General features: G+C 38.8%; 1 protein-coding gene across 5 annotated transcripts in view; it reads left to right on the top strand.

The window, feature by feature from the left end:
* Positions 1–26806, top strand: part of ADAM23 (ADAM metallopeptidase domain 23) — an 84002-nt gene that overhangs the window by 51757 nt on the left and 5439 nt on the right. For 2 of the 5 annotated variants that reach the window (XM_064451827.1, XM_064451826.1), the window contains exons 16-25: positions 453–524; positions 1283–1369; positions 1524–1604; positions 3555–3605; positions 4101–4164; positions 5803–5908; positions 10215–10334; positions 11297–11465; positions 13347–13458; positions 21498–21588. In XM_064451827.1, coding sequence (XP_064307897.1) covers positions 453–524; positions 1283–1369; positions 1524–1604; positions 3555–3605; positions 4101–4164; positions 5803–5908; positions 10215–10334; positions 11297–11465; positions 13347–13458; positions 21498–21588 — 953 coding nt within the window. Of the gene's footprint in view, positions 1–452; positions 525–1282; positions 1370–1523; positions 1605–3554; positions 3606–4100; positions 4165–5802; positions 5909–10214; positions 10335–11296; positions 11466–13346; positions 13459–21497; positions 21593–26806 lie in introns of those variants that run through there. The other 3 variants (XM_064451830.1, XM_064451829.1, XM_064451828.1) reach the window with 2 other exon arrangements.

Below are 26806 nucleotides of genomic sequence, written 5' to 3' on the forward strand. Positions count from 1 at the left end.
GTTATTTCCATGCACAAACATGTTATGCTGGAATAGACAGTAGCTAATTGCACGAGCAAGTATGGGCATCTGAGCAGGTCCCAGAGACCATATTGCTGACTGGTTTCTTGAAGGAATTGTCAGAGAAATGGGAGTCCATAGAGTAAGAGTGAAGTTCAGATGTTAACCCCTTGAGTATTATCTTATTGTCCCTGTTTATCATAATTTTCTGAGATTAGTTCTCCTAAAGAGGGCTAGCATTCAAGTGGTTTAGCTGTACAAGTTTCATGTCTGAACAATTCTGACTAGCAGCACTCAAAAAACATGCTGCCTTCCCCATCGCAGTAGTATGGCATACGTATTCTCTGTAAGAGCGTGTTTCTGTAGCATTGCAGAAATGGGTTATGTGTGACAGAAAAGTCATTTGATACTAGTTTTATTCTTACTTTTGGGGGGGACTTTTTTGCTTTCAGCTCTTTGAAACCACTGAGTGTGGAAATGGATATGTAGAAGCAGGAGAAGAATGTGATTGCGGTTTCCGAATGGCAAGTAGAGTTATATATTGCTCCACAAGTCTTTCTTACAAAATTCATTAAGATAAATTGTGTGATTGGTAAGGGTGGAGGAAAGGTTGTGGAACTGAATTTGTTTTGCCTATCATTAGGGAAGAACTTCATTAAAGGACTGTGTTATAAGAATGAGTGTGAGTGCAAAGACAGGGTGTCCTCAGAACAACTCCTGTTATACTAACAGCAAGAGGTAGCTGTTTCCCAGCAATTTTTGAAGTGCTTACCCCTTACTTTTCCTGGATAGCGTGCCTGCAGTGGTAGACTCCTTATCTATGCTTTGGAGAAAGGTGCCTGTGTTTGGACAGAATAAGTAAACTTGTTTTCTTCTCTACTGTAGAAATATTCCAATAATGTTTTTGCAAAAATCTGCTCAGCAGATTTGAGTGCTGGTTCTAGTATTTAAATTTAATTGCACCCATAATTCTTTTTCTAAATCTTTTTTTCTGCATTGAATGCAATTTGACTAAGCAGCGTGTATTTAGCACAGGCTATTCCACACCTGTGAAGAGGCTTCAGAAGGTATGAATCCCCTTGTTGCTATAGGATATATGTCACTGTTTTCCCTTTACTTTAGTATTTGAGCATTGCAAAGGATTCTTCCAGATGATAATTTTAAGTCATCAGTGCTGAACTGACTCTTTTGTCTGCTGGTACATAATGTTTGTTGAAAAGATTGTGAAGAAAAAACCTATTTAAAATGGAAACCTAAAAATTTTGCTTAATATTTTCTTCAGGAATGCTATGCAGACTGTTGTAAGAAGTGCTCTCTTTCTAATGGAGCTCATTGTAGTGATGGACCCTGCTGTAATACATCATGTCTTGTGAGTGTTGCTGCAGTATATCTATTGTTCTTTTCAGTTGTCCAAGGAAGTCATGGGCAGCCTGTTATAGTTCAAAGTGTGTTTTATGGAGAATGAAAAGGAACAGCTTATGTAGACAGAATCTTAGTCCTGAACTATATGCTTCATTTTCTAGTTTTTCCCACGAGGCTACGACTGTCGATACGCAGTGAATGAATGTGATATTGCAGAGTTCTGCACTGGAGATTCTGGCCAGGTATGTATGCAGAAGCTTTCTCTGCTTGCACTATTGAAGTTTGTTTCCACTCATTTTTATATCAATTTAAGAGGAAAATCTGGATTAACAAACTGCACACTCATATACCCAAAATAACTGGGGGGGGTTATTTTTTAATCCTAACAAATTTTAAACATAAGAGTAAACTATCATAAGCCCCCCCCCCCCCCCCCAATTGATCTAAGTGGACTCAATATGACTTCTGTAAGTATATTTTTTAAAACTTGTGGAGTTTTGTGTATCTATACAGTATTTATGTGAGACATCTTCCTTTACTCTTTGCCTGGTCTGTAGTGTGCATGCTAAGAATATACTGCAAATGTGCATGGATTCAAAGGTAATTACAGTAAGATTTTTATGAAATAAAACAGCTTAAAATATAAATGTAGAAAATTACAACTAAATGAGTATAGAATCATAGAATCATTTAGGTTGGCAAAGACCTTTAAGAGCATCAAGTCCAACTGTTAACCTAACACTGCCAAGTCCACCACTAAACCATGTCCCTAAGCACCACATCTACATGTCTTCTGAATACCTCCAGGGATGGTGACTCAAGCACTTCTCTGAGCAGCCTGTTCTAGCACTTGACAATCCCTTTTTGTGAAGAAATTTTTCCTGTATCCAATCTAAATCTCCCATGGCACAACTTGAGGCTGTTTCCTCTCGTCTTATCACTTGTTGCTTAGGAGAAGAGACCGATCCCCACCTTGCTACAACCCCCTTTCAGGTAGAGAGCGATAAGGTCTCCCCTCAGCCTTCTCTTTTCCAGGCTAAACAACCCCAGTTCCTTCAGCTGTTCCTCATAAGACTTGTATAAAGTATTATGTTTCTTAAGAGTGTGCACATGGGTGATAATTTTAAAAGTTGTGGATTTTATGCATGTCTCTTGAAAACATCTGGCTAATACTCAAAAGTATAAGAATAAACAGCAATCAAAAGGTTGTTTTAACTTGAGTTCTTTGAAATAGTCAACATTCTGTCCATATTCCATTTTCACGGCAACTTTGACACCTCAGGTGATACATGCTCCTTTTCTACACTGAGTATTTAGCTTCAGGGTTATATAAGAACTTTCTAACTCTGCCATCATCTACTGCATCAGGTTCTCAGCTTTAAAGAAATAAGATTCAGGATAGATCACATCTCTCTCTGGGCATTGGCTGTAATTTTATTTAGATGCCAATAAATTAACAGCAAACTCCTTCTATATTATCATCTGAGACATCGACACTTATGGATAAGTAGCTATTGCTGAGATTTTATTGTAAATTGTTTATTTGGTAGATGGAGCATTCTTAATGGGAGGGAGAAGGGCTTTCTTAAGCTAGAAAGGCTGCCCTCAAAGTATTGGCTAATATGGTCCATAGCAGCAGCATACCCTTTCCAAAGCTTCACAGGTCCATTTTTGATAAGGAAAAGCTTTGATAATGGTCTGCTCCTAGCTTTAGTAATCTGAGGCTTCTGGACCTAATGACTTGTTCATACCAAAAATGTTTCCAATGCCAAGACAACATGACCGTTAACATCATTAAAAAAACCCCACAGCTCTGTAAGCAATAGACTGGTAGGCTACAACTAGGTGCTTGCTTACCTTCTTAGTGGGACTGAAATTAATGCAGTGGCAGCATTGCAAACATGGCCCCAGTATTAGCTACCAAATATCCTGTTACTGAACACATTTGTTTTGCTTTTCATTTTGCCTCATCTCCTTAATGCAGAAAGTTAGAATCAAACCTTGTATTTCATGGCACAAGATATTAATTTTATCATTTGTATTTGTAGCTATAAAGATTCCTGCACTACTTATGTAATCAACCTCCTTTATATGTTATGCAATTGTCTTTTAAAACCAGGAAAATTCCATATGTGATCCTTTGATGTATTGTTACAGTACACATGATAAAAGAAGTTCTTAATTTTTTTCAGTGTCCACCAAATCTTCATAAACAAGATGGGTATGCCTGTGATTCTAATCAGGTACGCAGTGTTTTAAAATCCCTGCACATCAGCAAATAGAAATCAACCTAATACAAGCTGTTTTGTTGGTTTTTTTCTTTTGGTTTGGTTTTTTTTAAAACCTGTCTTCCATATTTCTTCATAAATTGTGTCTTTTGGACATCAGTGTTGCTTGTGCTTTGTGCACTCTATGAATAGTAGAAATTTCTACTTTGAGTAAAATCTGCCTGGTATCTTTACATTCTACATGTAGATCATTTATTACACTCCACGTTAACAAGTTCTTTACAACTATATAAATAAGATGTATAAAGCCCCTGCTGAAATGTCAGTATGTACTAGGCCCCAACTGACTTTGAGAATCTGGGCCAAAACGTGTACTCCATCTACACAAATTCATGAAAATTATACATCCCAATACATGTGTGAAGAATCAAAATGAGACATTTGTTGGGGGAGGGGAAGGAAATGAAATAGTGATCAGTTCTCATTGCTAACATGTTGTATTTTGTTTAGGGTCGTTGCTATAATGGTGAATGCAAGACAAGAGACAATCAGTGCAAATATATCTGGGGATCTAGTAGGTTGACTTGAACTACCTTAAATGTATTTTATTTCTGGTTCATTCCTGCCTTTGTTTCATATTTTGAATATTTTATTTTTTGTTCTTGCCACTGTAAGTTAAAATTCTCTGCTCAGTAGAGTAGACTGTAGTGAGAAACTGGGTTGACTGCCAAGTGAATTTTGGGACTGACGACAGTGAGATTGTTCTGGTGTGATGTGGTTGCAGACATAGGTAGGGCAGCAAATGCTGGACTGTGGTGGAATTGGGTGAGAAAACATACAAAATATTGGCAACTTCGAGTTACTGTTTCTGGGGGGGGGGAAGGGTTTGTGGATTTTTTTTGGTGTAGTTCAAAACAGATGTTTCGGGTTTTTTAATGACAATTGTCAATTCTGTTATCCCAGCAGTGGTTCATGCTAAAGCTGCTCCACCTTGCCTCTCTTTGCTATACCATCCTACAAATCAGGAAAATTAGTACATTGGTGTGAATTTAAATACACATAGTATGAATTTAAGCCCAGAGGTGTTGAGTAAAACAGAATTCCAGTTGCAATGAAATGAATTTTGCTTGCAGCTGAGAGGGGATAAATGCTCTGTGTAATGACTTTGAGACAGGTCCAGCAGAGCAGAACTATCAGGCTGTCCTGTACTCTAGCACATCATATTTTCTTACACATTTTGTCTAATCATAACTGCCACTGCTGACACTGCCTATTTGAGGCAGAAGAATCATTCCATTCTTGGGAAGATGGGAGGGGAGGGATATAGTTTTACCATTTATTACTTGTACGATACAGAAGATGCTATATAAATGTAAGATTGGATGGAGTCAACGTTTTCTTTGTCTTCTGATGCCTTTTTGAGTTTTATGTTACCACCTCACATTTATTGATAATATTAAAGGCAGTAGATATTTCTGTTAACTAGTTTGTCTTACACAATTATATGTTAAAATATTTGGTTTGTCTTCTGTACAAGTGATTTTACTGAAACTACTGTCTTACCTTCAATATTTTATCTTCCCCTGTATAAATGTGCTTCTCTTGTTTTCTTTTTCAGTTGATTTTTTGAAAAAAACAAATGGGCTTGTTAGTAAATAATTGTGTTTTAAACCTATTAGTTCAGATTTCTACTCCTAAAAAGCAGTAATTAGACTCTGACTATTCAACCTTGATTTCTCTGTGAACTCCTGAAAAATAAAAGAAAAATAAACATTGGGTTGATGTCAGAACACACGCTTCGGTATATGCCATGTATAAAACTTCTGATCTCCTGGAAATACATATCAGGAATAATTGCAGTAAAAACAACTAGATTAAATCTATGTGCAACTGTTACAAAGTGAACAAAATCAGACCACAGGTAAATCCAAATGCAGAAGACAGTACAGACACTGTGGAGACTGCTTTTTTAAAAGTTCAGAGCAAATTTTGAACATTGAGTATTATTTTAGAAAAGCCATCTCTAGGTATTGCAGTCCAGTCTGCTAAGTTCCCACTGTAGTCACTGGAAAATGCTATGTGTGTACATACACATGGTTAGATTTCTGTTTTGTATTAAAAAAACAGACCTGCTGCAATACATTACGCAGGTTTTCAAAGCTGTCATGTTGCCAGTGGAAAATAGATTCCTTTTTCCATTCTTCATCAACAGAGTCTTCAGGATCTGACAAATTCTGTTATGAAAAGCTTAATACAGAAGGCACAAAAAAAGGAAACTGTGGAAAGGATGGGGACCGATGGATTCAGTGTAGCAAACAGTAAGTTCAGATTGTTAGAGGTTATTTGTATTTTACATAGATTAATACTTTTTCATTAATGTTTCAGCAGTTTGTTTTTTATTAGTTTGAATCCTCTTTCTCTGACAAGGTTTGCCTCTTTAAAAAAGTTCTGTAGCTCATTCTGACAAATCCCTGGGTGACTCAGCAATAAATACATTTGTAAAGAATTTCAGATTTTCAGAAGAATCTACTATGACTTTCAGAGGAGCTGGGGGACAAGGCAGCAAAAAGTCACAAGTTCATAATATACAAACACCTCAGATTTGGTAGGGAAAAATTAGGCTGCAAATACACTATTTCCGCTTGCTCTGGGGCTGATACCAGATTATGCTGTTTTAAGTTTGTTCCAACTGTTACTTTGACCAGAGAGGACCATTGGACATTTGGATACTGTAGAGAAAATAGCTGATTCATTTGCATGTGATCGTTACTAGATGAATATTAGACTAAATTTACATTTCAAGTTAATGATCATTAGTAGATAGACTTAATTTTTTCCTAATTTACTTACTGCTTTGTAATGTTTAAGTACGCATATAAAAAATTCAGTATTTGAATAGTGTTTTCCTTCTTTGACTACCTGATGTTTGTCTGTGGCTTTTTTTTTTTTAATTACTTGATTCACTTTTCAGATAGGGCAGACCAGCAAGGCGAGGTGGGGGAGTTGCTCTTTATGTGACGGAGCAACTGGAATGTATCGAGCTTTGCCTTGGAGTGGAAGGAGAACAGGTTGAGGACTTGTGGGTAAAAATTAAGAGACGGTCAAATATGGGTGACACTGTTGTGGGTGTTTGCTAGAGGCCACCTGATCAAGAAGAGGAAGCTGATGAAGCCTTCTACAGACAGCTGGAAGTAGCCTCACAATCGCAGGCCCAGGTTCTCATGGGGGACTTCAACCACCCTGATATTTGCTGGAAAAGCAACACGGCAAGCCATGCACAATCCAGAAGGTTCCTGCAGAGCATCGAGGACAACTTTTTGATGCAAGTGGTGGAAGAGCCAACAAGGCGAGATGTGCTGCTCAACCTTATCCTAACAAACAAGGAAGGGCTGGTTGGGGATGTGAGAGTTGGAGGTAGCCTTGGCTGCAGTGACCATGAGATGGTCGAGTTTGGGATACCGCGAGGTAGAAGCAGGGCTATGAGTCCGTTTACAACCCTGGACTTCAAGAGGGCCAACTTTGGCCTCTCCAAAGACCTGCTAGGAGGAATCCCATGGTCTAGGGCACTGGAAGGCTGGGGGGGTCCAAGAGAGCTGGACAGTATTCAAGGACCACTTCCTCCGAGCTCAAGATTGGTGCATTCCTAGGAGAAAGAAGTCAGGCAGAGGAGCCAGGAGACCTGCGTGGATGATCAAAGAACTTCTAGAGAAAGTCAAAGGGAAAAAGGAGGTTCACAGTATGTGGAAAAAGGGACTGGCCACTTGGGAAGAATATAGGAATGTTGTCAGGGTATGCAGAGATGTGACGAGGACGGCCAAGGCCCACTTGGAATTAAATCTGGCAATGCATGTCAAAGATAACAAGAAGGGCTTCTTCAAATACATCAGCAGCAAAAGGAAGACTGGGGATACAGTGGGCCCACTCCTGAGCAAGGAAGGGGCCCTGGTAACGCAGGATGCAGAGAAGGTGGAGTTGCTGAATGCCTTCTTTGCCTCAGTCTTTACTGCTAAGGCTGGCCCTCAGGCATCTCAGCCCCCAGAAAAGAGAGGACAAATCTGGAGAAAGGCAGGCTTACCATCAGTTGAGAAAGGCTGGGTCAGAGATCACCTAGGCAAACTGGATCCTTGCAAATCCATGGGCCCCGATGGGATGCACCTGTGCGTGATGAGGGAGCTGGTGGATGATCTTGCTGAGCCACTCTCCATCATCTTTGAAAGGTCATGGAGGACAGGAGAGGTGCCTGAGGACTGGAGGACAGCAAATGTCACTCCCATCTTCAAAAAGGGCAAGAAGGAGGACCTGGGGAACTACAGGCCGGTCAGCCTCACCTCCATCCCCGGAAAGGTGATGGAGCAGTTCATCCGGGAGGTCATTTCCAGGCATGTAGAGGACAAGAAGGCTATCAGAAACAGTCACCATGGATTCACCAAGGGAAGATCATGCCTGACCGACCTGATAGCCTTCTATGATGGTGTGACTGGCTGGGTCAGTGAAGGGAGAGCAGTGGATGTTGTCTATCTTGACTTCAGTAAGGCATTTGACACTGTCTCCCATAGCCTCCTCACAGGCAAGCTAAGGAAGTGTGGGTTGGATGAGTGGACAGTGAGGTGGATAGAGAACTGGCTCAACAACAGAACGCAGAGGGTCATGACCAATGGAGCAGAGTCTGGATGGAGGCCTGCCACTAGTGATGTTCCCCAGGGGTCTGTGCTGGGTCCAGTCCTGTTCAACATATTCATCAATGACCTGGATGATGGGATAGAGTGTAACCTCAGCAAGTTTGCTGATGATGCCAAGCTGGGAGGAATGGCTGATATGCCAGAAGGCTGTGCTGCCATTCAATGAGACCTGGACAGGCTGGAGGGCTGGGCTGAGGAGAACCTGATGAAATTCAACAAGAGCAAGTGCAAGGTCCTGCACCTGTGGAGGAACAACCCCATGCACCTGTACAGGCTGGATGCTGAACTACAGGAAAGCGGCTCTGTTGGGAAGGACCTGGGAGTGCTGGTGGACAGCAAGCTGACCCTGAGCCAACAATGTGCCCTTGTGGCCAAGAAGGCCAACAGTATCCTGGGATGCATTAAAAGGAGTGTGGCCAGCAGGTCGAGAGAGGTTATCCTCCCCCTCTACTCTGCCCTAGTGAGACCACGTCTGGGGTACTGTGTCCGGTTTTGGGCCCCCCCCCAGTTTAAGTATGATGTGGAACTGCTCGAGCAAGTCCAGCAGAAAGCTACCATCATGATCAGGGGGCTGGAGCATCTCCCTTATGAGGAAAGGCTGAGGGACTTGGGTTTGTTCAGCATGGGGAAGAGAAGACTGAGGGGGATTTCATCAATACGTATAAATATCTAAAGGGTGGGTGTCAGGACGATGGGAGTAGCTTCTTTTCAGTGGTGCCCAATGACAGGACAAGGGGCAGTGGGCTCAAGTTGGAACATAGGAAGCTCCACCTCAATATGAGGAAAAACTTCTTTACTGTGAGGGTGCCAGAGCAGTGGCACAGGCTGCCCAGGGAGGTTGTGGAGTCTCCTTCCCTGGAGACATTCAAAACCCTCCTGGATGAGCTCCTGTGCCCCCTGCTCTAGGTGTGCCTGCTCAAGCAGGGGGGTTGGACAAGATGATGATCTCCAGAGATTCCTTCCAACCCCTACCATTCTGTGATTCTGTGATAAGCAAAGAATTTGTTTAATTGTTTTTTTTATGTTTAGATGAGAATAGTGTTGTTCTCATAGGTACATTAAAAACCTCATTTGATTAAAAGCTTTTCTTGGTCAGTAGAGAGATGCAGAAAAATGGTTTAGCTGAAGGGCCATGTAAATGTTTTGCAATTTTAATAAATACAGTTTTCATCATTCATCCAGCTGCTTCTATGACTTAGGACAACTAGATTAAGAGATAGAAATTTTAAGCTGATATCCTTCTATTGAAGATTGCACATCTAAAATAACATCAAATAAAGCAGATTCTTTACCAAAATTCAGCCACATACACTGTATGCTAATGATTGTTATTACAGGTCTGTTGTCCTGCAACGGAAATAGAATACAATTAAAAATTCAAACTTTAGAGAGAGGGAAATTAATTTAGCCTGATATGACAAAGCTTTGTACAATGTGGCTCCTCTTAATTGTGCTACATTGTGTTTAGAGCACAGATAAATTTTTTATTGATGTCAACAGATGTGCTGGGAAAGTTTGTTGGATATTAGGAAAAGGTTCTTTACCCAGAGGGTGGTGGATCACTGGAACAGGCTCCCCAGGGAGGCAGTCACAGCGCCAAGCCTGATGATATTCAATAACCACTTGGACAACACCCTCAGACACATGGTGTGAATTTTGCAGTTGTCCTGTGCAGGGACAGGAGTTGGACTTGATGGTCCTTGTGGGTCCCTTCCAACTCAAGACATTCTATGATTCACTGATGCATCAGAATGAATGATTTCTGCCTCTTGTCATTTATATCAAATAACATTTTATTTCCAGACTTGTACTCTGAAAGTCTATCTTGCAGCTTATGGTAATATATTATCTAATGTGATCAGCTGCATCATTGCCAGTCTTTCTTTTTTTGTGAGTTTACTTCATATTATTCCAGTAACTTTTGATTCATGTTTTCATTTTACAGTGATGTTTTCTGTGGCTTTTTGCTCTGTACTAATCTTACTAGAGTTCCACGAGTTGGTCAAATTCAAGGAGAAATTATCCCAAATTCTTTTTACCATCAAGGACGAATAGTGGACTGCAGGTAAAAGATAATGCAGTGTTCCAACATGATTTTGCTTTGTCAAACCTAATTGAATTAAGAGAAACATAAATGTAAAATTGTATGATTTTGTATGATTAGATAATTAATGTCTTACAACAAATCATTGTTCTAAGTGGTATTTCTTTTGATTTAAAAAAAAAAAAAAGGCTAATATTCCACATATAAAGAGGGTGAAATGTGGATTATCCTCCTGATTACTCTATCTGGTCTCACCAGTAGCTGAATTTCACAGTCAGAGTTTAATGCTCAGCATTATATTTTTCAGGACGGGGGACGCAGAAGTCTGTAATTGCTGAAGATTTATATATTAAACATAATGTTTTTGGGTATTATATCCTCAGAGAAATAGTTGTAGGGAAGTGAATCCTGAGAGGGAGAAAACTGAAGAGTTGTTGCAGGATAAGATGTTAAGCTACAGTTCAGTTAAAGGGCAGGTAAATGGGTTTTAGTCTACTGTGTGCCATACTGGATTTGTATTTTAGTCATTGGCAACATTGCTGTCATGCTAAGAATACTCTTACATAGTGGGTCCTCAGTGAACAATGATTCTTAACTCTTCCATGATTCCACTAGTATTTTTATTTAAAAGTCATCACATGGGAAGTTAGTTTTTTAACTTTTGTCTAGCAATAATATTTCACAGTATTTGGTGGAGGGGAAGAAAAAAGCACAGCCTATCAAAGACTGTTAAAAAAACCCCAAAGCCTAAGGTGCCCTTTTTGAGTATTTAAGTAATTATCTAGACTTCTTTTTAGTCTGGCAACTGGAACACCTTGTCAATGCTGTGGTTGGACAGAAAAACTTTATAATTTTATTCAGTCTGTCTGTATGCTTGAGTGAGAGAAAGGTATGAGGCTTTTAGTATCTACACTAACATGTTTAGTATTTTCAAGAGACTCCATTCATAATACTAATAGTATCTTAAAACTTGTTTTTCCTAGTGGTGCTCATGTTCTTTTAGATGATGATACAGATTTAGGTTATGTGGAAGATGGAGCTCCATGTGGACCTCACATGATGTGTCTGGACAAAAAGTGCCTGCCAATTCAGTCCTTGAACATAAGCAGCTGTCCCATTGGATCTAATGGAAAAGTCTGTTCCGGTCACGGGGTGAGTCTGTACTGGGAGTTAGCTGCTGAGCTTCTCCAGCTACCTCTGCTGTATCTGATCTTAATGTACCCTGTGGAGTTTTCTACCTAAAAGGGTTCCTAAGACCTGTTGATCTGAAAACAAACATTAGATTCAGGGGAAGACTGCCATTCTGTGAAGCACAGATAAAATTTTAGAAAGCAAAGTTGTCAGATTAGTTCTGCAATTATATCCAAAGTGGTGTTTTCATTACTAGCAAGAAAGCTTTGACATCAGTTATTGTAAAGACTTCTGTAATGTGCTACCCGTATTTCAAGCTACTTGTCATCTTCAGTTAAACTTTTTTCATGCATACTGACACCTTTACAAAGTTGGTCCTGTGTTCATGGAGTTATACCTCATGACTTAATTAAAATTCTAAACTTTTGGACCTCAACAGAGATGATACATTCTTCCTGAACAGATGCTAAGTGTATCATTTTACGTTCAGGCACATTATATTCTGTTATTCTACCCATAAGTCCATTCGTCTAAGACATTAGGTGTGTTTGACAAACAAATTCACTGTTCCATGTCTTAACTGATACTGATAAAAGTATTGATAAAACCTTTCCACTGTGGGATTCAGTGGACTGATACTTCCCTAAGGGGCTGGACTTTATACAAGAAGTTTTTTTTAATTCTTTTTATGTGTAATGGAAGATGATTTTGAATGTTTCAAAGAGGAGGATTAGGTTCCAAATCAAGAAGAAATATTGTAAAACTGGAAAGTAAAGGATCTAGGAGATGTAGAAATTGTCTTGGTACTTTTGGAGAGTGGCATGAGCCATGAGAGAATTTTTTTTGTTTTGCTTTGGATGAGTCCAGCTCATAATTTTAAAAGAACACTTCAGTTGATCAAACCTGCCATAAGATGTATTTGTCTTCAGATTCCTAGGTAAGATTCTTCAGTGAATACTTTAAGAAGCAGAGTGAGATAGAAGTTAAATTACAAAAATCACATGTACTACTTACTTGTAAACATTAGTGTGTAGGTTATTTTCTGGGGTTTTTGACATTTTGTTCCAGTGTCCAAAAGACATTATTAGTGATGTCTAATGATTGACTTCATTTCTAGTCCCACAGTCGAAAATGTCTTGTTTTGTGTCTGTTTCTCATGTCATGCGTTTTCCTTAGTAACCTTTTCTAGCAACACATTCCATGGGTTCCACCTTTGTTCATGTGGAAAGTTTATAGCTGTTAACGCTCACTATTGATTTGATAATATAGGTTTTGTCAGTTGGATAGGTTTTTTCCAGAGGCTGATAAATGCACCACCAATTTTAGTGGTTTCTAAGTCTTTTTTTAGAGGTCATTCAACTAAAGGTAGACTTAGGAAGAACTATACCCTCTCTTTCTAGAAGATAACCAAGCATTCCTCATTGTTGCTTAGGAAAAAAATTGTGACAAAATCAATGAAAACCTTACTATTTTTCTACATGGGAGCAAGCTGTAAATGTGAGGTAGTAAAGCATGACCATGTCTTTAAGTGCAAATGCTTGTATTCTTTCTGGGCATCCAGGCTCAGCGTCTGGATGGTTGGATAGTGAAGACCTACCTAGTCTACATGGGGTTTTTTTTTTATTAGGCTTTTTGTTGTTTTTTACATCCTGTGCAGGTGTGTAGTGCAAGTGATGATGGAACTACTGGGAACACTTCAGCTTTTCCTAGCATGAGTGTATTTAGAGGGTTAAAGCAAACTTTCAGGTTATTGATGTATTTTACTCATTCTAAACACTCAGTGCTATTGTTACAATATATAAATGGGTAAGCTTTATACTGTGAATTAAACACCTAATCACATGTTAAATAAACTCAAACTGCAGTTAAAAAACAACTGCTGTAATTTATTTTCTTTTCCAGATTTGTAGTAATGAAGCCACTTGTATTTGTAATTTCTCCTGGGCTGGGACAGACTGCAGTATTGATGATCCTATCAGGGATACTGGTAGCAAGAAGGAGGAAGGACCCAAGGGTTTGTGTGATTTCAGTTTTGATGTTTTTTCAAGTATTTTTAATGTTTTTCTGTTGATAACTGGCAGTAGAATAAGCATATAGAAAGACAGCAATACTGTGCAGTCCTGCTTAGATCCAGACAGTAAAAATCTGCTTTGTATAGATGAAGTAGTTCTTTCTGCTTTAAGAATTGATGAAACTTTTATTTTTCTAACCTAAATTTGGGGAAGATTTCAATAGGTAATGGTATGTACTTTCTGGTTTTTCCTAAGTCCCTTATTCTCTATTTTTTATGACTGTTTTCTTTGTGATTGGAATCTGACTAAGTGTAGCTCTTATTTATATGATAATTGAGTATTTATGCTTTACTAGAGATTTCCAGTTCCCTTAGATGTTCTCAGCTAATTCAGAGAGCTGTGGCATAAAAAAGGGAAGAGTGGAATGTCCCTGGCGAAAAAAGCTTTGAGTCTTTGAAATCAGATTTCCATGGGAGGAAAAAGAAATCAATTACGATTTTAAGGACTTATATTATTATGACTATTATTGCTTACTCTTAGTAGGAATTTCAACTGCATATGCAAATACAAAGAGGAGCTACTGAGGAAATAATTCATTAAAAACTTTTTTCAAAGAGGAAGAAAAGCACTTGACTTCTCTGCCAAAGCTTGTGCTGTCCAATTTTTTTATGGCTTTCCTGTCATCAGGACGTTGTCCAGCATCAGACTATATTTATCCAGAGTTATGCATTTACAGCTAAAGTTCCCAATAAACAACTGAGAAACCCAAACAAAATTTTTCTGCTATGTCCCAGTCCCAGGTTCTTCTGTCCCTTATACAAGACTGATGGAAAGAACACAAGAGTTGTTTAAAAGTGTAGTCCTTAGAGCTCAGGCTCTAATTGATTACTCTTTAAAATATACCAGGTTTCAAAGGGAGGACAAGATTTTGGTATGTCCCTCCAGAGTGACTCTTCTTCTGTCTTGTGTGCCATATTCTTTTGCCCCTTAGCAGAATGGTTCCAGTAGACCTTTACCAAGAACTGGTGTAGAGATTGTCTTAAGTTACCACTATGAAGGAGACTCTCTAGAACGGTCCAGATTTGTATTAGAAAATCTGTGCAGGTGCTTCCTAGACTCCCAACCCCACCACTATTCAGTGTAGAGCTGCCTGGTTGGCACCTTGTCTTACAAAGCTACTTGTCATTCCATTTCCTATAAAAACCTTCTAAACTGTGGAACGCTGCTTACAGAGTCTTTAAAAGAATAGTGGAGGGCAGCACTATAGAGCTGGTTATTTCTCTTTGTGCATGGATGAGGAGAGCAGTATTTACAGTTGTGACACTGAGAAGTACATAAACCTTATATTGCTTATTTCCAAATCCTGTAGGTAAGAAATAATTCCCTCTTCTCTAAAAAGGTCTATAGGAAAAGCAACACAGAAGGTACACTGATCTTGGTCAGAGTTTTGTAATTCAAATTTGTTCATCAAATTCAGGATGGAAACACCTTAATGAAAATTAATACATCAATGCTGAAATATTCTGGGAAGAAGTCTTAAATGAATAGTATCTGCATGGATTTCTGCCAGTACGTACAGACATAGTTTGGACTGTGTTTTTCAATGGAATCCTCTGCAAAAAGGCAGAATGTTTTTATACAAGGTGGCTTAGTGATTTCAAAAGATGGATTATTTTTACTTATGTTGTTACAGTAATTTATTGATGTTGAAGCACCTAGCAATGAATTTATGAGCCTGAACACTGGCAGCTACTATAATCTCTTTTGGTGTGCTAGTAGAGGAATTCCTTTGTGAGAATATGTCAGAAGAATACAGAAGTAGGTTTCTGTACTATAAAGATCCAACGTACTAAAGTAGTTTCCATTAAGTTTTTTCCTTATGACCAATGCTTTGTAAGCCAGTTTACAAGTCTGAGACAGAAACCAGAATACTTGTTTTCCCTTAGCCATAAATTTGAGTTCTGTTATGTTTCAGAAACAGAACGCTCATGAGGTGACAAATCACCTAATAGATTTGAGATTTTTCACACCATAATTCCAAGCATTTATCTTACTACAATTAGAGCATGCATAGCTAGGAAGTATTGCTATTTATTTATATATTGTTATAATGATTGACAATTGACTGCTACTCCTGCTGTGCTTTTCAGACCTTTCCATCATCCAGCTAATTGCTTTTGGCTCCATATTGTATTTCAGGATTTAAAAAATGGACCTTAATTATGTTGGTATTAATACTTGAGTTGTGAATTACTGTGAACCTCAGCAACCTACTATATCCTGTACTAGCAGGGCTGCGCAGCATGCTAGCAGTTTTGGGAAGACAAAGAGTTCTTGGTGTTAGTTTTTGGCTGCTGCAGAAACTTTTAATTACTCTAGAATGTTGGCCAGTAGTTTTGAAATCAGTAGGACTCCATATGCACACAAGATTCTTCCTTTGTAATTTCATTTGCAGAATCAGGCCTTTGTTTGCCTAGTGGAGTAGTGTTTGTTTTTTTTAATGTAAAACTTAATGTCTCAAGAGTGTGTGTGTGTTTGTGTATATTTATGGAACAGGAAAAGATTATGAAACCATTTCAAAACAGACTTTATTCAGCATGAAGACTGTAAAGTTTTTCGAAAAGTTCCCATTAGACAGGGATTCAGCTGCTTGTTTGTGGTCTGTTGTGACTCAATGAATCTGTCAAGCTTTTAATCTTTAACATAGGAAATGTATAGATTTTTTTTTCTCAAAAGAGTTCCCTTAAAAGATGAAAAATAAGGCCTCAATATCTTAAGAGAGACTATGTGAACACATTGAAATTTCCAGGGTGTTACCTGAAGCACATTTCTAGTGTAGGTTTTTCCTTTTAAAAGCTGTTCCCTGTCTTTAGGTCAAATAAATAATCATTGATAAATGCGGTAACAAAGGAAAATATTACTAGCTAGTAAAGGAATGAATTGAAAAGTTGGTTGGTTTTTATTTTTTTTTCCTGTGATGGAAATGTTTCCAAACAAACAGTTTTCATTTGCTTGGTTATGGTATGGATACAGTAAGTTTCTGGTGATCAAAAGGAAGTTTCCTTATTGGTGATTTATTTACATTTTGGCTGGTTTAAATAAGCAGTAGGTTGAGGACATTCCCTTTTAAGTAAATAATAGAATCACAAGCTAAAAGGAATAGTCTTACAGGAAAACTTCTCACTGAAATACTTGCAAGCATTCAAAGCAAAACGAATATAGCTCGTTTCAGAATTTTTAAAGCTACAGTATTTGGTAAATAAAGGTTTGTTAGGAGGTTTGAATTGTTTATCCAACAACGGATTATAGCGTAAAATATTCCTTTGAGGAATTATTTCATGTTTTCATTTCAGACATATATGTGATCATTTCCTTAAAAAATCTTCCATTTTCCCTCCACACAGTGAGCATGGCCACTAACAGGCTAATAGGTGCAGTGGCAGGGACCATTCTGGCCTTGGGGGTGATTTTTGGAGGCACAGGGTGGGGAATAGAGTAAGCATTTTTCTTAGTTTGAGTTTTATGTTTGGTGCCTAGTGTGTGAGGTAACCGTATGCACCCGAGCCCTCTGTGTATTACCCCATTAGCTTTGTCATGTGGTGACCGTATTTGTCATGTGATTTGACTGTGTCTGTGTCATGTGGTTTGCTCATGCAGTGTTGAACCTTCTCCCGTCTGGGGTAATGTGGGGCATAAAACAATAAGTTTGTGAATTTTTACATTGTCACGGTAAATTTAAATGTCTAAATGTTTCCATTACACCAAATTATAAAAATAATGGGGAAAAAAATGGAAGTTCGATTATTTTGGAAAATAGACGAGTAACGTGGACTATTGCCTAAAACACAGAAATTGTTTATTACAGTCTATGGGGCTTTCAGGCTAATAATAGGTCACACGATCTAGCCAGACAGATGAAAGCTGATGATAATGGTATAGACAGCTAATTTTACAGAAAAGCTTCTGAATGTTGTGTTTCCAGGATTCTGTTACCTTAAGGCAGTAGAATGCTGAAGTGTAGAATTCATATATAAAGAATATGTATGAGCAATTTTTATTGTCTTTTCATAGTTTTAGGAAACTGTAATGCAAAGTGTTAGCCCACTACCTCAATTTTAACATTGGCTATGATTTATACATGTCTGTGTGTACATGTATATATACACATATAAAAATGCCCACATAAGAACTCTTTTCATTCTGCATTCACTGTGCAAATTACAGAATAAATGGCTGTTATTCTGCTCTTCTGAGATTTCTAATGCTATATATTACCTCTGCCATGTAACAGTGCCATCTATCAGGGAAGGGGGGATCCTAACAAGGCAGTTTGTGATTTCTAATCAGGCTGTGTGAAAATCATTCATGCACAGTTCTAATTAAGGCTGCATAGGCAGTCTTCTGGTAGGCAGCATTTTGTGTGTCTTGAGTTTGTAGCCCTAGATAGAACCTTTTTAGCCTTCACTGAACTGGACTGTTACATGAAACTCAGATTCTCAGAAGAGTAGAGACACTCACAGAGGAGAAATAATAAAATAACAAATGGAAGAAGGTAATAATCATCTGCTAGAGAAAGATCACATCTGTGTTTTACCGGTGGCTTTTATATCTGTTTGCTGAAAACTGAAGACTCTGATGATTCTAGAGGTTTGGGACCCAGATTCTGGAGCAGAATATTTGTTTACCTGCAGGTTGAGGACCGTTTGCCTTTTGCTTATGTTCTGCCGTGTACCCTTCTGTTTTTATCTTCCCTTACCTGCTGTCTCAATCCACTTGGCTCTGACCAATGTCCCTGACCATTTGTTCTTGCTCCTGTGTCCTTCTGCTCTAATTCTAGCTGTTCTTCATCTTTTCTCTCCTCTTATCACTCATTCTTCTTTTTGTTTCTGTCCATTCTTCTTTCCTGGATCCCGTCAGTCTTTTCTCTGTCCTCTGGTTCCTTTGGATACAAACATATATTCAAGGCTACTTTTTGTTGCTTGGTTTAAAGCAAGCACATGGGGAACACAAATACCCTCTCTGTTCCTAATGCCCTTCAGGCCCCGGTGGCTGTTACCATTGGTGACTGCAGGGGAGGTTGTGTTCATCACAACCTGATCCCAGGTCCTGCCTTTCCTCCTCCTTCCTCACCACTTCACTTGCAAATTGCAAACTTTTCTTCAAAGTGCTGGAATAACTTTAGTTTCTTAATGCTTTCTGAATTTATTTTAGTAATCATGTGGGACAAAATGGTGGAGTAGTTTTTTTCCAGATTTCATCCTAAAATGGATACTTAGCTTTGAGAAACCAGAGGATTTGGCTGGCAAAGTGACAGGCAAGAAAACATCAAACGACCACAGTGCAGTGTTACCTGCAGTACACGCTACAGCAAGCTTGCCTCTTCTACAACTACCAGAGTTTCAAAGCAATGTATATTAATTCTTGTAGAATCTGTCTGATGATGATGAAGATTTAGGGAATAGTGTGAAGTCCACTGAAAATTATAGGTGTGTTCTGTTTCAACACCTCAGCAGGTTTTGTATCAGGGTCCTAAAAAATGTATAGAGATGATACGATAGCCATGCCGAAGCAGTTACCGTCTTGGGGGAAGGGGTGGTGTAACTGCCAGGCAGTTATGGTGCAGTTAGTTTCAGGAGCTTCCTCCTGATAGATCTGTGTCTGCAGGTTATAGCAGTAGTATGGCAGAAAGAACAAGTGTTCCAAAAGTGTTGAATCTTGGGATAGTCTGGGTGGAAAATGACCCCATGGGATGATGGTTGGTAAAACCTTCCTCTTACTGCTGGTTTGCATGTCAAGCATCTGAGTCCAGTGACTAGAGGGGCTTATTTAGCTGGAACATAGTGATTTATGCTTGTCTTTGTGTCACTAACTAAAATGACCTGATACAAAGTGGGCTTCATACTGCTAGAAAAATTCTGGTTTATTAATAATACGATTTCCTTGATAATGCTTAATAAAACATAAGGCATACAGGCCTCAAGGTAAGGCATAACATGTAAAAGCAGTCCCGTTTTCAGTACTTTTACGTGCACAATCTGTTAGGGTCTTAAAACTGCTTACCAGCAATCCTTAAATATCTGTATTTCGAAACTGGAATTAATTAATTGGAGGATTCCGTTCTGGTAAGCAAGTACTTGCTCTTTAGTAATCATAAGTATTCCAGGAGCTTTGTTTTTATATTGAAGTCAGAAATGAGATTATAGTCTTGTTGATTACCAGTGAAATTTCCTTTTTAACTTCCTTATCTAAGTTACAACAATGTTACTATCAGTTAATCATTGTACCTCTTTTGTGGGAAGGTAGCATTCCGTGGCCAGAAAGAAATCAGCTTTAGAATTTTTCAAGGCTTCTAAAATTTATTACAGATAAATTACTTGCTGTGTTTCCAGTCTTTTGTTGTGTGCACTCATTTGATAAAACCCAGAGTAAGCCATAGATTGGAGTCAAGATAGAGTAGCTCATTAGGCTGCTGTTGAAAGCAAGCCTTAAGTGGGAGTATAATGCCTGTGGAATGGCATTTATTTACCCTCCACCGTGCTCACTCCTGTCGATTTGAGCCAGGTGTGACTTTAAAGGTAAGTCCAAGTAAGATGTGTTCTTCCAAATTGTGAAAAATTACCTTTTAATTATTGTTGTCAAATCTGTGCACTGCTCATATCTGTAAAGCTCACTGTATTTCTTTTCAGTCCAAGTCTTTTATTCATATTCCTGAATATGCTTTGTATAGGAATTGCAGCAAGCAATTTTTAAAACTTGGTTTTCTTTTAGCTAATCTGATCTCCAGAAGCACTGATACGGGAAACATGTAATGGATGCAATAAAGTTAGGTAACTGCAGTAAACTTTAAAACTGAGGGCACGTACTTACTGTAGTGTCTGGGACTGGGCAGAAGGTTTTGTGATATTGACCTAACAGCTTAAAACTGCCAGTTGTTGCAGCTGCCCTTGCCCTCTCCTTTGCCGATTGCTGGCTGCTCCTTTTTCTTCCTGTGTCAGCTGTCTGACAGTTTTCAGAACATTTAAAATAGGAACATTTCAGTCACTTAGTTTGGGGAGACTGGGATAGGAGGTAAGAACTGGTTTTGAAGGCTGTTCCTGAATATGTAAATGTTTAAACAAAAAGTGTGCAATATGCTGCAAAAGCACTGTTGGGTTGGTTTCATTTTGCCTTGAGCTCAGATGCAATTAGCTTTACATCAAAGACTGCTCAATAGGAAATGTTTGTACAGAGCAATTAAAAAGTTACTCAAGCCTACTGTCAGTTTTCTTCCTCCCTCTGTAAATAAAGCACTTAAGGGTCAATTATGAATGTCTTATTTAGGTGTCTTGCCCTCTTCAGAAAAATTGCACAAACATATTTTGTGCTGCTGCTTTTTGTTGCTCTTCTTTCCTGCTCCACCCTTCCCCACTTTGTTGTTAAGTAGCTTCTTGAGGATGATGAAGAGATGCTTTGATGTTGGAAAGCTTAATGGGAATACAGCTTTTATTTCAACTTTTGTTCCTTATTATATAATCCTTTGCTTTTGTCAAGCAATTGTTTGTAAATTTAGCATTGACATAACTGTAGGGAGTCTGGACTCTGATTGGCAAGTCCTTCTGGGTGCTCTCAGCTCAAACTGAAATATCTACCACCTTTCAGGATCTCCATGAAAAAATTCGGCTTTTTGAATTTTTTCTTATTTGCTGTAGTCATAAAGCAGAGAGCATTCATAGTTTTTCCTTTAAGTTAAGGAATTATTCACAAATCTCTTAGTGTCCTCAGCTGACAGTTCATTCACTAGATAATGGAGTAAGTCACAATGGAATTCACTGTCTAACACTAGATTTTTATCTACAGTAGAAGTTACGATAGCACAATGCAGAGACCAACAGCTTTGTTTGTTCTTACTGTTAAGGAGAAGTGAATTGCTGAAGTTGTTAGAGACATCACCTTGTGTGCTGTCTGTACGCCTTGAATTGTTTGACTACCCTTCAGTTGCTTCACTTAATGTGAATAAAGTGGCTGGTTCTTATGTCTGTCTTACCATAATCCTTTATCGCAGGTCCTAGTGCCACCAATCTTATAATAGGCTCCATTGCTGGTGCCATCCTGGTAGCAGCTATTGTCCTTGGGGGGACAGGATGGGGCTTTAAGTAAGCAATGCCGCATGTCTTCTCTTCAGTGGCTATGGCATTTCTATTTCTTGCTTACATCACTAAATTTTGAGTTCCTGCTACAAGATTTCTAAGGTGACTCCCCCTTTCCCCCCCAAACTAGAACAAACTGCTTTAAAGAGAAAGGATGACAAACGCACTGAACAAGAGGCGGAAATGGATCTGAAACAGCAAGTGTCATCAGGGTGCAAAGTTGAACAACGATAAAAGAATGAATTTAACTGTCATGAGTTCACCCCAACACTTAGGGAGCAAGGTCTTTTCTTTACCTCCCATTATAGCATTGTTCTCAGAAAGCTGACTATAGTGGTTAAAACCCCCAAAAGATACATGTCTTGGGAGTGTTTGAGTGCAGTAGTCCTTGCAAACTGATGAGCTTTTTTTATAATTAAGGACTTAATGTGTAAATGGTAAGTGGTGGCAGGAGCAAGTAGTTTTCAGTAACAGGTGTGCTGACGCAGTTGTCTCAGAAGTAACAGAGCTAACTTTTTGTTTTGTGGTTACCGATTCAGGTTTAGGGAAAACGTTTTGAAATCTTCAGCTGCCTCCTGAAAGATTAAATAATTTCTCACCCAATACTAGTCCAATGTGTTTTATAACTATGAAGAGTAACACACTAGTCATTCTGCTTGTGAGTGTTAAAGTAAAGAGTGTCTTGTACAGAGCTATTTAATTCTTGCCCCTTTTTTGTAGTCTCAAGTCTACCTATATGCATGGTCCATATTTGGTAAAAAGTATCTAAATTTAGAATCAATGTTTACAACCTTACAAATCATGGAAGTGTTAAGCACAAGTAATTTCTGATGGTATTCAAGTTGCTATTTCTTTTCAATAACATGAATCAAGGTTAAGCCATGATACAACAATCAGCTGTAATTTCTCAATCGGGTTTTTATAATAATTCAAAGAATATTTCATCTGGCTTATATTGATATTCCGTGTCTGAGTTGAGAAGAAAAAAATTATTCCCTAATTGATTAAGACTGTCGAAGTAGAATATAGTGATCAGGTCATGTTTATCTGTTAATTCACTTTCAAAGGTCACCTGGAAATGTTTCTTTACTTCTGGTTTAGACTGTTATATTTTCATAGTGAGCGGTGGCCTTAATGGCACATGCATATCAAAGCAAAATAGTTCTAAAGGTCTGCCAGCCCTGCTGAAAACAGACTTTGCCCTGCCTTCCGAAGAAGGCCGTTACTACGTCCTCCTTCGTCCTGTTGCACTGCCAGCCACTCTCAGTGTTTTCAGAAAGTCCCAGCACCTGCCACATTCATTTTTCCCTAAATGCTTGTTCTGAGGAATTAAAACTCCCTGCACTTCCACTTGACACTGGCAGGAGCTGCAGAGCTGCGGCCATTAGCTGTGGGCGTCAGTGCTCCCCATTTGCTTTAGTAAGAAAGATGAAATACAAGATGTATCAAAACATCCATCTTTAAGCATGGGTGTATGATCTTTATAAGCCTTTTCAGTTCCTGCTGATAGACTTACCTTGAGCTGCTGTATTTTTTTTCCTTATAGCCTCTTCTCACTTAAATAAATTAAATCCACTTATTTGTACAATAAATACCCCTAAGTCAGCCTCCGGTATTTGTAAGTTACTACAGGGCAGCTCCAAACAATGTAGTTTTAATTCAGGTCTGTGTCTTTTGCATTGTCTCATATGGCCAAGATTTGTAGTTTCCATGTTTATAAACAGTAAAATAATTTAGTATTTATGCATTTTTGAATTGTTATGTTGTTTCCTCAAATCTCTGTTCAAAGGCAGAAATTCAAATGAGGCATGTATTTTAGAATATGCGGTGACAGACACGGATTTGCATGTGGTGTTAACACAAGAAGGAACTGGGATTCTTTTCATTTGATGGATTGAAAGATTTCTTCTGTGTAAAGGCCTCATCTTGGGTATAATGCTTTTTTACAAACTCTCTGTAACACTTGGACATATTCTATAGCATTAACTAATACAAGTATATTACATTTTTTTCTACTGTATCCTACTAGATGCAGAATATAGGAGGGGAGTTGTCTTTTAACCTAAATAACATATAGGAACAATATATAACGATTTCAGTTAGTCGTGGGACTGAGGGGTTTTTTCCTCCCACGCTTCACTGCAGTTAGTTTTTTAAGTAAATACAGCCAAATTTTCTGCAAGGCTTGCATTAACATTTCTGTTAAAATTTTTCATTTATTGAGAACAATGCAGGTACATTTAAAGGGATAATATTAGAAACATTGATATTGCAAGTTCCCATGGGAATTAACCAAGCAAGATTTTGCCGGAAAAAACAAATGTCAGGTTATACTTTCGGACCAGTTTTCTGCCATCAGAGATGTTTGTCTGTTACTTAGCAATTAATATACTTTCCAGACACAGAGTACTCAGCCCTAAATAATACATTTGTATTGCAGAAGGTAATTTGTTGAATAGACAGTCCAAGTCATTAAAATATAAAAACTTTAGGTAGTTTCTTCCTCTGAATCTTTGTAAGCTGTCTTGTGCCGTAACAACCTTTGACCTTTTACACCAGTGCTGCAGCGCCTGCCAGCAGCTGCGCGAGCAGCCCGGCTGCTGACCAGGAGTACCCACGCACAGGAACTTGCATGGACACAGATCTTTAGAAGAGCCCCTCCCTGTCTGAAACAATACAGGATTTAATTGGTTTGTTTTTCTTCTTTGTGTTCCTCGTCTCTCAGACTACTCTCACAAGTGTTCAGCTTTGCATCCTGGTGTCATTCGTTTGCCCAAATGTAGAAGCTTGTTATCCCTAGAGAGGATCTCCACTGGAAGCGCCTCTTGACGCTCTTATTCTCCAAAGAGCAAGATGCAAATGTCTATTCTGTAGCAGAACCTCAAAGACACTGGCCTGGCCTAGCTCACAGCTTGAAGTGCATGTTTCTTCTGGGGGTCAGAGGGGAACTGGAGAAAAGGCTTTTCAGCTTGCGTACAAATGAGGGCTAGCACACAGAGACCCTCTTGTACTTTGCTTCAGATATATCCAGAGGGACAGATGAAGATAACAGAGGACTTTAACTTTTCCTTCTTAAGCAAGTGATATGTTTAGTCTCTGCAACATGAGAGAAGGTAGCTAATGCTTTACAAACTGGGAGATGTGATTTCTGTTTCACAGGTTATCAGATGTTCATATGAACATACGGTACTGTGGTGTCAAGTCCATGTCAAACGTAAGCTGCAACTAAGCAAACTTTGTTCATGAACTGAGGTGGGAGGGGTGGGGCTCGGAGGGGAAGCGTAAAAGAAGGCTTGATGTGAGTTTGGAGAAACAAGGTTTAAAAAAAATAAAACAAACCCAAACTTCCAGTTTCAAGAATGAATCCTAGGTTAATTTTTCTGACCAAGTTAATGTGTGGGTAGACTAGGACAGAAGAGAGTTGACTGACAATTCTAGGGGCTATAGAGCCTCATTAGACATTTCAGGTGGCAGAGAGTTAAAGGTTGTGGGTTGAAACCTTGGTAAGAAGTAGGTTTTACTTCAGCTGAGCCTTGCATAGTACTTTTAAAGCTGTTGGTGTGTAGACTGCAGCAAGGGAGTCCTACATATTTTGGCGTGAACTCTACTGTGTATCGTACAGAAGCAGGGTGTTTGTGAAATGTGAAGTTCATTTTGATGGAGCAAGCCTGTGGCAAGGTTTCGATACGCAATGTTCAATATGGGGCCATTATGGGAAGGACATTTTTACCATTAGAATAGTTGTTCTGTGCGTTGGCTGCAGTTGCAGTCTCAGGGGCCTATGCTCACTATTTTTCTCTAGTATATATTCATTTACTTTTTTGCAAAGCTGCAGCAGTAATATAAGCCAACTAAATGCTTTTGTTGCTGACTTTAACAGTATTAAAGCAATTTTTGGTAATAAAAGCAACACTGCTGAGAGGCAACACTGGTAGAAGTGTTGTGGAAATGCATGTGAAAAGCTGCTCCTTGTTATATCAGAATGCAAAAGTGGCTGACAGAGAAGAGCTGACTGTAGGCACAAGTCTATTTCCAGCAATTGTTTCTTAGCTGAGGCACTGCAGGGTTTTCTGTCCCTTTAATGGAAGAGTAATGGATGGACCAAAGACTTGCCCGGTCCTTTCAGGTGCCAAGTTTTTAACTGGTCTGTGCAGACGCGTTTAGACCCCAAAAGTTTGTGCAAGGTAAGGCAGTGGAATGCTAATGGTGACTTTGCGAGGGAGGTGGTTTCAGTCCCTTACCAGCATTTTCGTAGCGTGTGTATCAGGCACTTCAATGCAGTCGTCGCTATCCAGATATCAGCATTGGAATCAACTGTGAGATTTTCTCACTTTTTCCCAAACTGTTAGAATAAATGGCAGGTCGACATCTTATTTTAAGCTGCTAATTTTAGTGCCTCATTTTGTTAATTTGAATCAGTTTTGTAGCAAAAGGTCATTTATTTAATCTCTTCTTCGGCATTTGAACCATGCTTTAGGAATGCCTATGAAAACATTGGCTATTTGAAGTGGTTAAAATACTGGTTTTGGATAAATCTTCCAATACTGAAGTAAAGCTTTGTATTTATGTGATCATAGACAAAGGCACAGATTTGCAAGTAACACACTGTGTAACCACAGTCCCAATTAGTTGCAAAAAAAAAAAAATGCAGAGGATTGCAGGAAGGCATTTCTTATATACATCATGCCTTTTTTGAAGCCATTTTCTTTTCTGCAATATTTTTCATATGCGAAGATGACAGAGGCAATGATGTGCTGTAGCACAGTGTGCTTTTTTGATTCAGAATCACCTATAATTTTGGTTTTGTTAGAGATACTTTTCCTTGTTGGTTTACAATCCTTCATTATTTAAAGAGGCATTAAAACATTAACTGCAAAAAGAAGTTAATGTTCTAAGATCTTCCACATAAAACAACAAAGAACCGGGAAACAGCATCATTCTCCTACGCGTCCTTCCACAGAGAACTCTGCCCCCTGCCTTACCGCTTTACTGAGGCAGACTGAGAGGGACCTTGTACTACTGTAGCCCATAGCTCTAGAGAGGTGCAGACAGCCAGGACCTGATGCTCACCTAGTTTCCTTTCTTTTTATTGCCACTTTCTTGGGGAAGAGAGACTTGTTCTATTTGCTGATTTAAGTAAGACTACTGTCTTCATTGCACTATTAAAACAGTTGGTAATCTGGGATTAAGTTGTTAAAGCAGGGCAGGGAATGAGAGTAGAGGT

Source organism: Phalacrocorax carbo, chromosome 5 (genome assembly GCF_963921805.1).
Source record: "Phalacrocorax carbo chromosome 5, bPhaCar2.1, whole genome shotgun sequence".
In the NCBI taxonomy this organism is placed as follows: domain Eukaryota; kingdom Metazoa; phylum Chordata; class Aves; order Suliformes; family Phalacrocoracidae; genus Phalacrocorax; species Phalacrocorax carbo.